General features: G+C 31.6%; 2 protein-coding genes across 2 annotated transcripts; one reads left to right on the forward strand and one right to left on the reverse strand.

The window, feature by feature from the left end:
- Positions 1 to 497: 497 nt before the first annotated feature.
- Positions 498 to 5,326, forward strand: Eloa (transcription elongation factor elongin A). Its single transcript, XM_076897749.1, has 9 exons — positions 498 to 753; positions 1,327 to 1,595; positions 1,724 to 2,691; positions 2,988 to 3,157; positions 3,241 to 3,410; positions 3,500 to 3,591; positions 3,682 to 3,881; positions 4,012 to 4,291; positions 4,438 to 5,326. The coding sequence occupies exons 1-9, from the start codon at positions 685 to 687 to the stop codon at positions 4,503 to 4,505; spliced, it is 2,286 nt and encodes a 761-aa protein (XP_076753864.1). The 5' UTR covers positions 498 to 684; the 3' UTR covers positions 4,506 to 5,326.
- Positions 5,327 to 7,513: 2,187 nt separating this feature from the next.
- On the reverse strand, positions 7,514 to 12,259 carry LOC143425183 (P protein). Its single transcript, XM_076897796.1, has 17 exons — positions 12,169 to 12,259; positions 11,784 to 11,943; positions 11,616 to 11,684; positions 11,401 to 11,533; positions 11,180 to 11,255; positions 10,909 to 11,096; positions 10,690 to 10,796; positions 10,436 to 10,595; positions 10,289 to 10,360; positions 10,082 to 10,213; positions 9,745 to 9,999; positions 9,511 to 9,645; positions 9,131 to 9,325; positions 8,810 to 9,043; positions 8,477 to 8,735; positions 8,103 to 8,196; positions 7,514 to 7,601 (listed from the first exon to the last, which is right to left on the reverse strand). The coding sequence occupies exons 1-17, from the start codon at positions 12,257 to 12,259 to the stop codon at positions 7,514 to 7,516; spliced, it is 2,448 nt and encodes an 815-aa protein (XP_076753911.1).
- Positions 12,260 to 12,555: the final 296 nt, after the last annotated feature.

Raw genomic sequence — 12,555 nt, forward strand, 5'->3', positions numbered from 1 at the left:
GCAAAAATACACTGGGTGACTAGTCTATCTTATACTTTGTTAGTGCTTTAATTATAATACCTAACGTTACAATCACGTTATTGGCTATTATTTATAAATTTACATCAGATACATATATGTACATATTATAAACTAATATATGTAAATTTGACGAACAATAAAGTACAATAAATGTAAAAATAATAAATAGTATACTTTATATACGTTATATTTGGTATTTGATTATACGCGCGTCTGTATATTATATTTACATATTATGTAAACTATCATGAACCGTCCTATTATACATGTTGCAATAATTTAATACAAATTTTTACATTTTACTTTTATGCAATTCTTCCACACATACGTATTATTGGTTGCTGCTGCTATTGGTACAAAACATAAATATTCATTTTATGGGCGTGCATAAAGTACAATTTTACATGAATTTTTTACTATATAAATTTATATTTTTTTATTATTTGTAAGTATCACATAAATCAGTTTGCAAAAAAAAATTCGCAACCATCGAACAGGATAATATTTCCTACATGTTAATCCGAATCTAAATGTAATTCAGTCCATGGAATTTATCGCGTGGCCAATGAAACTAATATTCTATAGAAACTACTTTTCCCATCCGTCGTATCCATCTGTTCATGAATACGGGGCAACAGCAGTTAGCAGCTGGCAGCCGCAATAATGTCTGTAGTGGATAAAATTAAGCATTATCAGCGAAATATTGAAAAATGTGATGACAATGAGGATAGAGTATGTATTGTTGTACTACTTTCCATCTTCAAAATTATAGCTACGTATACGATGATGCAGTTTCATTGATGTCGTTCAGATATAACCTCTCGACAATCTATATCTAAACACGATTACCAATGATATTTAAAACGTACATTATTGTTAAAAACTTTTACGCGTATATATTAAGATATAAATGTAGATATAGATATGTATATATATGTATGTATGTATACATACATATTTTTACATGTATATATACATATACATATACATACATACATCCGGTTTGGAATAAAAATAAATTTTCCAAATATTTATACTATTGTATTTTCATTTTGCTTTAATCCCTATGTAAAACCAATCCTCTAAGAAAAATTAATGATTTCTTATTGATTATTTGTATTATTCCCATCTGTCATATTTTTTCATTTGTATAATTTTATCCTTATTACTCTTCAAGTATAATTGTTGTGCTTCAAATACTTTTGGCTATGACACCTCTATCCTTTAATATTTTATATTCCCAATCAATTGATCACAAGCTGCATGATATTCAACTCATTATAGATGATTTGAAACATGTTACAGATACTACACTGTATTTCAAAGTTATCTAATCTGCCAGTAACAGTGCAGCACCTTCAGGAAACTGGTGTAGGACGTACCGTAAATGCTTTAAGAAAATATGATGGTGGTATAGGAGATGCTGCCAAAGCACTTGTCGCAAAATGGAAAGCCATGGTTGCTAGTGAAGAAACTAGCGAAGGTGAGGATGAAGATGAAGCATGCGTTCCTGACGCACCCGAAAGTTATGACGACAACCGGGAATCACCAAAGCCTGAAGAAAATTCTATAAGGTATCATTTTCTTCTGACGCTAGAATCCTCTTAGTATTTAGTATTTTTATCACGATAGTAGACATATTAAGATTAGAACTTTTTCAGTAAAAATAAATATACATGTAATTAATTGTTTTTTTTTCCAGATATAAAACTGAAGGAAATACAAAACAGGTGAATAGGCACAAATTGGAGAAAACTGAAGTGTCGCATACACAACAGAGCGATAAGCATGCTTCCAAGCATGAAGTAAAGTTGAAACCTGTTGACTCTCAGCCAAAAAGTAACAGCAGTGCGAGAAGTGTTAGCAACGATTTAGAAAAGCAGAAAAAACATGAAAAAAATAAACATAGCCATAAACATGAATCAAGGAGTGAGAAAAAATCTTCAAAGGATACAAAAAGTGCCCCTAAGAAGGATGAAGTTCACAGCTCTAAACATCATAATCATACTAAATCTGATAACATAGAAAAACATTCTAGTAAGCCCACTGATAATAGTAATTTATCTAAAGGCAGTGACGAAAATCACAAGAAACGAAAACACGATGATTCGAATGCTGCAAAGAAGGAGAGTAAACGTAGAAAAAATTCTGATAGTGAAAGTGACGATGCAAAAACTTCTACCTTCGAGAAACATAATAATAGTGCGGCGTTAAATATGATTAAAATAAAAGAAGAGCCCAAAGATAAAGATGTAGTATGTAAAAATGAGATTAAACATGAGAAGAAAGACTGTCAGGAAAAATCAAAGGCAAGTACCAGCAAGCACCGAAGTGATTCATCCAGTAGTAAAACAAAAGATAGCGGAGAGAAACAAAAGCATAAAAGTGAGACAAATGCAAATCATAATAAAGATGAGAATAAACGAAATGATCATCATTCGAGTAAGGAATCTTCAGAATCAAAGCATCATAATAGTTCCTCTAGTGATAAGCATCATGATAAAGGTAAAGATAGAATCAAGAAAAAGGATCATAAAGAAGAAAAAAGTAAACATAAGCATAAGAGCAGTAAAGATTCAAAGTATCCTAAACACGGATTAAAAGAGTCAAAAGATTTAATAAAAATAAAGCAAGAGATTAACGGCGATGAAGGAATAGATTGCCACTCTGGTTAGTTCATTAATGTGTCACGTTCAGTTGAATAAAAGAAGATATTTGTGATATTTTATTATATTTTTAATGTAAGAGTATGGACAATATTTTGTATGTTTATCCTATTATTGTGTTTACCAATCGAGCACATCTTGTAATGCATAGGTTATAATATTTCATTATTCGTATATCCTATAATCTTTAAAGTATCAATGTGTTTAATGAAATTGAAAGTAAAACAATATCATAAATACTGTTATACTTGGATGAGTGTTGCTTCGAATAAGTTCTGAACCATATCCTTCTATATGCAGGTGCCAGTTTTGCAGAAGCACTAGGAATGTGTACAATGGCTCAGCCGTCTAAAAAGCGTACCAACTATTCTCCTAATACAAGTTCAACAAAGATGGTCAGAACAGAACCATCAAGTACAAGTAACAAAATTATAGCAGTGAAAACTGAATCAACAAGTGATAACTTACAAGTAATTCGTGTTGCCTAATCAATAAAATTTTATAGTATTAAAATTGCAGTATTTAAATGTATTTAACATATCTTTTATTGTAGACGCCATCTCTTTTATCATCTAATGTAAAGTTGCAACCATTAAGTGTAGATTTAGCATCTACATTACCTGAAATTAGTCCTAATTATAAACCACTGCCATACATTAATCCTGTTCACCGTAAAGAGGAAGATAAATGTCTTACGGATGTGATGTATGTTAAGAATCAAAGGTATATTTCCACTATTACAGAGGCATCTTTTAAATAAGTAATATGCCAACTTTTAACAACGATATTAATATGTTCTTTTACTTTTAAAGGACAAAAGTATTTTCAGGAAATAAATCTGGATATATGACTATACCAACTCTCTTTGAGATGTGTACAAGGGTATTGATTGAGAATATCGATGGTAAGTTGCTTATAAATAATAATTTATTTCATTCACTGTTTAAAAATATGTACATATTTAATGAGTACGTTTCTTATATGTCGTGTTTAGCGCTTGAATTTACGGGTGGTGTGCCTTTTGAAATAATAAGACCTGTTTTGGAACGTGCAACGGCTGATCAGTTATTTATGTTGGAACACTATAATCCTTATTTAGTCGAAGACACAGATGAATTGTGGCAATATCATTGTAATCGCGAATTTAGAAACAAGCAAAGGGAAGAAATGGAAACATGGCGCGAGATGTATATGGTACGAATGTAATTCGATTTTTAATCGAATAACCGTTAAACATAAATGTTGCAACGGTAATAATTGCCAATGTGATGTTGAACCGTGGGTGCTTTAAATCACTGATTGTATATTTTCTGTTACCCGACAGCGATGTTTAGATGAAAGGGAAGCAAAGTTGAAAACCCTTACAGCCAACATAAAGCAATCAATAGACAAATCTGTCCCTGTGAGATCTACCAAACTTGCATATGTAGATAATGTTGTTAAACCTCCGAGAAATGTTCTTAAAAAACAAGCTAAATACGGTACTGCAAATTCTGTACCTAACACTGCGTCTAGTTTAAAAAAGAAACTGATCAGCGGCGGAGGACCTGCTGCAGCTACAAATATTTCTGTTCCGGCACCAGCTATATCTCGTGCAAAGCCACGTAAGTATTTCAAAAAGTCAATTATGTTTCGTAGTAAACACGTAGAAGATATTTATTTAGTATGCAATTTATACCAGCGCTAGTCTTGCAATATTTAAAAGTGTTTTAGTATGTTAACAAATTCTTTTTTTTTATCACGCGTGCAGTGAAGAAAACAAAAGCACCACTCATGGCAAAAGCTTTGCAATTAATAAAAGGACGTTATAAACGGTAGTTTTATAAAAAAGAGAAAAGAATGTATTAATATTCAAAAATTTAGGTAAGTAACTCTATTATTTCGTAGTAGATTCTAGTTATAATGCGGTATAACCTTGACTGTGAACAATTAGATAACTTTATTTCTCTATTATCAAATGCTTTGATCATCAAGGTTTTACCGAATGTATTAATATTTGATAAGTATTCGTATATCGTTTCGATTACGTTGTGCGCTGATGAAATACTGTATTTGAATTAGAAACATGTTCGTGTGAAGTTCGCATGCTGCTTCAGGCATTCCGAGATTTACCAAATCGACCATGCCAAAATGATCGCTTAGTGCTTACGTACATATCTACTGTAAATTATAATCAATTTCGTAAATTGTTACATTAGAAGAGCACCGAGTGTTTAGATTTTCGATAATACGAGAATTCGAGACATTTTGTTACATAAAATATGCAAAGTTCTAATAAATCCGATAGAAAGTTGTTTAGTGTGGATTAATACTTCACATAAAAGTATCTGGAAATTTTTTAGTCTAAAAATTTTAATCCACAGATGCAGAACATAATCGGGAAATTTTACATAGTTATTATAAATTGATGTTCGTTATATTTTATATTTACATTGGTTATACTTTATTTATGGTTTATTTACACTGACATAATTACGCCGTTTAGTAATATTTATTCACATGAAAGGTAATTTAATCATACAAAAATGCAAAACTGCGTACATAATAAATGTGTCCCATTTATTGCTGTGATTCATTAATTTCTTTAGTTTACATTTGTACATATTTTTGCGCGATCTAAGGTGATATATATACCAGATTAAATAAATACCTTAAAAAAAAAAAAAAAAAAAAAAAGAAAGAAAAAAGAATAAGATTATAATGATCACTTATATTTTAGGAATGTAATAATTAATTTACATTCTTCTACAATCAATCTGAAACATTTGTGGTGTTCGCCAACATTGTAGATTTACACCTATAAAGTTAAATTATACCTATAAACAAGTAACGATATATTCAATGCAACATTAAGTTATTTCATTATTGTTAATGAACAAAAATTAGAATTAATTACTTGTATAATTATAACATTGAATTATATTTAATAATCAGAATTAATTAATTCATTTGCATATACATTTAAACGAACGTTAAATGGATTAAATAAGTAGTTAACACGATGAGCATGTTAATATTTTTGTAAACCTTTATTTGATGAAAAAACGATCATTAAACATTCTATACAAATAACTTTAGCTTGCTTAATGCGTGGTAAGTGTGCGTTTATACAGAATTGTAGTTGATTATCGATATATTTGCGAGTAAAATAATCCTATGTATATGATCTGAAATTTGCAAAAATTTTAATAATTCTGAAAAAATGATACACATGTTGTAAGTAAACCATGTTGAAATGTGGTGTTTCATGAAGAAGTTGTGTTCAATGTTATACTTAAAAGGAAAAAACAAGAAACAAAGGCGGACAGAGTTAAACGTATAATAAAACAATTAAATTAATTAGAAGTTAAAAACGGATTTGTTTCAAATTTATTTTCCTCTAAAAGTTGCACTTTTAGAAAGTAAGGTGTAGGTAATCAATTGCATTTTAATTGTATTACTTTCATTACAGTTTTTATTAAAGAATGTTAATATAAAATTTTATAGAAAAATTCTTAGAGAATTTTTTAGAGTTAACACATGACAGCTTTGAATAATTTTTTTCTACGTATAATACAATTAAAACAATATTCAGTAAGTGTGTCACGCTAATAGTTTTATATTTATTATAAATAGTATAGTAAGTAACAAGAAAATATAATAAACACTTGAAAAAGAACAAGGAAAATGTTTGATCAATTTAATATTATTATCGCTATGTATGATTGTTTCAATTAATTTGTTCATTGCTTAAGTTTAAAATATCGTTTACGAAACATTGTGTGTAATTAGTATATTGTGATCGCTGTTAATATTAAATAGTAACCATTTATGTAGGTAATTTCATACACATAATAATGTTTAAGGTAATATATTTGTGTTATTTATGGAACAAATTATTAACGATTATGTCAAATATTTTAATTTTTACAGTGAACATACTTTTAAGAATCGGCAGGTGAGTTTCACAAACCTTGAAAATCTAAATACTCTATGTGTATGAAAAGTTAAAGAATGAAAATTAAACTGTCATTAAAGTAAGAGTAAAGTGTGTGAAACGTTGAATAGATGTATTTAAAGTTAACAGGGAATTAGTGGAACATTCTAATTCGTATACTAAGAATCATTTATTCATTTGACTGATGTTCATCCTTTACTGGAAAAATATGGATTTTTATACATAAAAAAAAATTGATTATTACCCTAACTGTGTTAACGAATTTAAATATTTAATTGTTGTGCAAACTGTTCCCTCGCAGTTAATAAATTAGTTGAATCATAAAATAATGATTAAAAATATAATATTTTCATATAGGAAGATAACGAGAAGTTGGTGATTTGTTATTACGTGATTTAATTACGTAAATCGGAATAGCACGTAGACTGTGGTTAATCACGATACACTATATACCTATAAGTATACTATAATTTATTTTCTAATTTAGTGTATTCAATTAATACGAATAAACGTTTTATGATCGAAATTTTTAAATGTTTTATTCAATTTCAATACGATCGATAATCGATCATTTAATACAGAATATGTATTGTTACAATTCCGCTTATATTTAAACCAGGTCTGCTACTTGATCCAGCGTATAGTAAAGATTTATTAAGATAATTTGTATAATAAAATATATCGTAATATATTCTTTTATAATAAATGCGATTAGAAGTAAATAAAAAATTCCCTATCTATCTAAGTAAATTGTTGTAGCGCTGCCTTATACGCTTGTAATATTAATCAAATATTACGAAGGAATTGGAAACAAATGTTTCATTCAAATAATTTAGATATTTTTTCAGACCGCGAACGAGAATATCAAACATAGGCTGAAACAATTACATTACCCGTTCCAATCGAAAACGACGTGAGCGATCATTAAGTACATGGTTATTGCAATAGCACTTGTCAGCATAATTGGAAAGCCCACCCTGAAACGAACGCATTGAAAATTATTTGTCAAATTAATTAAATTATTATGATAGGAAGAATGAATTTGCGACAGGCTCTTATGAAAACGAGCTTAATTTATTCGCGATTTATTATTCGATCTGAATTCGAAATTTCACCGAGTACATAGCTACTGTATTTGACAATATAATATTCGACTAGTTAGTATTTATATATCACATAATTACACAATTTATATTTTTCTATATAAAAAAAAGGAAAAAAAGATAGAAGAAGGAACAGTCAATGTAAATAAAGAACGTAAAGTTTATAATATAAAGTTTGAAATAAATAAACAAATTTAAAGTGTAATCATTATATGCATTGATTATTAACATTTCTTTTACGTCATACTTTACGACATTAGGTATAATTAATAATTTAATTTTGAATGGTAATATTAATCATCTAAAATGCTATGTCTCTCGAGCAACAATTTTTGTCAATTTACCGTACATGAAATGTATATAGAGTGCACTTACTTGAAAAATTGCATAAAACTGAATCTATATCCATGTTGCTCCGCAACTCCTATGCAAACTACGTTAGCGGTAGCTCCAATCAAAGTTCCATTTCCTGCAAATATTCTCATCCGTTCAAACTAGATAAATCGCACTAAAATTGGTCCCTACTGAATCTTCATTTTTGCAAAAAATATAATGCGCTAATATTCCGTTTTAAAATACCGCCTTTGTCATATTTTAAAGATGGATGCAGTCTTCGAGCTCTTACGTTTGCTTGTTTACGAATTGTATTTTTTGCAAAATAATTCTGATCAATAAATTTCTCAATGTAGTTACCAGCCTCTTTTAAAGAGAATGACAATGATTAAATGATATTTTGTAAACGTTCTTACCTCCCATACAAGCGCCAAAAGCTAAAGCCCACACCAATGGCTGCAACGGTAATTTTAGTTCACGATTTTGCGCTAGATTAGTAACGATCCTTATCATCATCGTAGACAGGGGCACGTTATCAACGAATGCGCTTGCAAACGTTGACACCCAAAGCAGTAGCAGTATAGCTACTGCCAATCGTGACTCTTCGTTCACGGACAGAATTATTCTTTCCGTTTGCTTTCCTATCCAAGCAATTAGACCAAGACGCGACAAAGCCTGCAGCATTGAACAATTTCTTTTTCCGTGTTTCTGTCCTATATGTACGAACATTATTCAGTAGTATTGTATACCTCCATAAGGACGAATAACGATGCGAAAAATATCAAGGTGCTCCATTCTACCCGCGCCATAAGACCATCCAAGTCTTCGCTGTCCGCTAAAATTAATAACAAAAGAACACCGACTAAAGCGGTCCAACCTAGCGATAACTGTAAATTTGGAATGCTATGCAAGAAAAATAACGTGATCACAAAGGTCAACGTGAAACCAGATTTCGCTAGTAGCCATTTGTCTCGAATAGGATACTGTAACGTAAACACAGCTCGTTATTAAGATATCTAGAATACTAATTACAGAGATAGAAATAATTAAATACGCATATTCGTTCCTACCTTTTCTTGAAGTTCCTCTAGGGTAGTTTTGTACGTTTCAAGCGCCACGCTACCCGTTGACAGCTTCTTTTTTAATTGGGAGAGTAATCGTTGAACTTTTTTCAATAAAGTTTCTCGCACTAAATTTTCGTCTTTACTATAACTGGACAAACTTGCCGCGGCTCTTTGCCAAATGGCAATTTCATGCCTTAATTCCTGAAACGGATAAACTTACTCATTCGAGGCGTTTGAAAAATGCGTATACACGAAATGCAAGAAAGACTTTAGAGCGATGGCGAAAAAAAAAGGAATACATATATGTAACACGAATATTATTAATATAAACCGGGTGTATGTTCTTGTTAAGTTCGTTAATAAATTCAGAGTATTATTTAAGATACCTGTACATCTGGTGGCTCATCGAATTTAAGAACAGCCATATCACGAAAGATAAATCGTAACTGAGCAAAGACTAAAAATAATACCAGTATCACACCGATGCTCATGTGTATTGTAAATGTACTAAAATCGATGCCCTAAATAATAAACATATCGTAACGATGTATAAAAATGTAGTCGATCAACTGTGCTAAATTAAAATGTACGCAGAAGTCGATACTCGTACCAGCACTTACATTATTGATAACGTCGCGATTTGAAGTAATGATTACGTTGGGCGGGTCGCCAATCGGCGTCATAGCTCCACCGATATTAGAATAGACGACCATTGCTGTCAATATCGGCACCGGATTTATTTCCATTACTTCGCACAATCTGATGGTTACCGGTGTCATTAACAGTACCGTCGTCACGTTATCCAGGCAGGACGAAATTAACGTCGTAAAGAAACACAGCGTGCCTACGAGCGGCCATAGTTTTCCCCCAGTTATCTGACAAAACCAACAATTGCGTCTGCATATTCGCAAAAGGAGCGTCTCAGATATTTAAAAGCGTGTGAGGGAAGTGTGTTACCTTGTAAGCGTAAACGGCTAGCCAGTCAAATATGCCTGTTTCGGCGACCACAGCTACAAGTATCATCATCGAGAATAGTAATAATAACGTATCGACATCTATCCATGATATTAATTCGCTCATTGTCGGCCTCTGAGTAAAAAAAAATATTTTAAATGCAATTATTTTCAAAATACACTGAGAACAATTCGATTTTTTATCTCCTACCTCGTTTAAAGCAGCTAATATGGCGATAGACATGGTCGAGGCTAACATGGCAGCTAAAGTCCTGTGTACAACCTATAATTGTACAATTTGAAGATTATTGTTCAATTTTTCATTAGGATTTTAAGAGGTTAAAACGTTCAGCGTTACCTCGAATATTATTAATACGTATAATCCGACTAAAACGAATGCTGCGTACATCGTGCCATTCTCTTTGTCTATTGATGATAAGTCGTAGCCAACCGATACGGCAAAGCTGTATTCCAGATTCGTTTTTAACTTGATCGATATCTCGCCCTGTTCTAGTCTTCTGAAAAGACGAGATTTTTCTTTTTCATCAGTAATTCGGTAAGTTTTGCCAGCTCGAAAATGAAATTGAGCGGAGCTTAAGTATATCCACGTACTTTTTACCAGTCTCTTTTATTCCAAAAGTTTTTTGGTACCTCTGTCCAGGAAAAACGTCCATCAGCTTCTCCGGAAGTATTGGTAAAATCCATTCATCGCTTATATTCTACGTAAAATGGGTTAACTGTTATCTTTAAAAGCACTTTTTTATGCCGAAAATTCCTAACAATTAAACGTTGAATTTTTATTGTGAACATGATACGAGGAGTAAAATTTACCTTAATTTTTTCCGATTCAAACAAGAATTGATCAGTGTTGTTCATTTCGTTAAGAACTAACTCTAGCCATACGATTAAATACCTCTCAGACACATTTGCGTATTCGCCCGATTTTATTGGTGGAAGTAACGAACCTTCTAGTGTGACACTAATTTGTTTGCCAGTAACGTCGCCGTATATTTTATAACCTACAAAATTTAAGGATTATTTCGACATTTCACTGGTGGTCAACTACTAAAATAATGAACCATAAATATAAAGAAAGAGATACTTTTTACTTCATCTCTGGGTATTGAGATCTGATGATGCATTCTTTCGATTTTCTCGGACTTAATGATTAATATTAACTGTGAAAAGAATGAAAAAAAAAGAAACGTAAATGTTTACACTGTTACCACATGTATAGTTTTCGAATTGAATACCGATATAACGAATCTATCGATGACATGAGTATCTGATATTATGAATACACGAGAGAGAACACAAGCTTACAGTGAATATTAACCAACAAACGCATAATAAAGTTAACTTGGTATAACGGTATAGCGGCCTTTGTTTCGTTTCGTTGCTCTCTTGTGCAATATCGTGACCGTATCCATCTTCGTCCAATCCTTTGTTATCGTGTCTAATATGGCAAGCGTTAAACAGATCACAAATACACAAAAATTAATAATCGTAAGATATAGAAAATATTCGACGTCGCTTACGTTGGTGGCAATTGCGTTCCGAGGGACATGTTTACTACCAGACAGTCTTTCTTTGGCGCATCTGCAGATCTGAGACACGTTACTCGCAATGAGTCAGTTTATGAAACAAATATCTGTTTTCTAATAAAAATACTTTTTTAACAGTTGTAACATTTAAGAAGTACCAACATTCCTTCCGCGGTTTGATGGACTCGATCGTATTCCCTTCGAAAAACCGCCAAGCTTGGGTCCAAGCGTATCGCTTCCGGTAGTTGACTCCAAGCACGGAGTACCTCTTCTGAGACTTGACCAAATATTATCGAGCTCGAGATAGATGACGATGGAGTTCCTGCAATGTGACGAATCAATGTTGAAGCGAGACTCACGACTCGTATCGATCAGCCGTTTCTTCCATTGAAAATAAGATTGTAAACGTCGAATGTGAAAGGAGAAATTACAGAAAATACAATACAAAGTCAATATAGAAGCGTGAATATTGGACATTGATACGTGTAATGCACAATTTGAATCTAGTATAATTTGTATATGATTTTTTAAATTCTATTTTACGTACTTGGTGTCCCACGGCTGCACCGAGATCCTTTCCTGAGGAATATCGGTGTGCGTAATCCTGTCTCATCTTCGCTAGTGTCGCTTTCATACATTGCGTTATGCATCAATAGACGATCCTGATTGGTGGGTAACATTAATTAGAACCGGTTCTAATATCGGCAAATTTAAGTTACGATATAGTACGTTACATTAACTTTTGAATCTTTTGAAATCAAAACATTTTCAGTTTCTGACAATGTTCATCTCGAATACTCTCGCTGGAAATATTGTTTACAATAAACATTTTCATTACATAATTTATCATTGTTACAAAATTAAAGGAGTTTACAAGAAAGTTTGAAGAAGTTTGTTTGAATGACGAAATTAAACAAAAATATCATTGGACAAA

This window comes from Xylocopa sonorina, chromosome 7 (assembly GCF_050948175.1).
Source record: "Xylocopa sonorina isolate GNS202 chromosome 7, iyXylSono1_principal, whole genome shotgun sequence".
Lineage (NCBI taxonomy): Eukaryota > Metazoa > Arthropoda > Insecta > Hymenoptera > Apidae > Xylocopa > Xylocopa sonorina.

Excerpts from the sequence above, each read along its gene's own strand:
- Eloa (XM_076897749.1), top strand. The coding sequence starts at position 685 with ATGTCTGTAGTGGATAAAATTAAGCATTATCAGCGAAATATTGAAAAA. Across the intron at positions 1,596-1,723 it reads CCTGAAGAAAATTCTATAAG|ATATAAAACTGAAGGAAATA; the intron begins GTATCATTTTCT and ends TTTTTTTTCCAG. Across the intron at positions 3,592-3,681 it reads ATTGATTGAGAATATCGATG|CGCTTGAATTTACGGGTGGT; the intron begins GTAAGTTGCTTA and ends TGTCGTGTTTAG.
- LOC143425183 (XM_076897796.1), bottom strand. The coding sequence starts at position 12,259 with ATGTATGAAAGCGACACTAGCGAAGATGAGACAGGATTACGCACACCG. Across the intron at positions 11,534-11,615 it reads GGAACGCAATTGCCACCAAC|ACACGATAACAAAGGATTGG; the intron begins GTAAGCGACGTC and ends TTGCCATATTAG. Across the intron at positions 11,097-11,179 it reads ACCCAGAGATGAAGTAAAAA|GTTATAAAATATACGGCGAC; the intron begins GTATCTCTTTCT and ends TAAATTTTGTAG.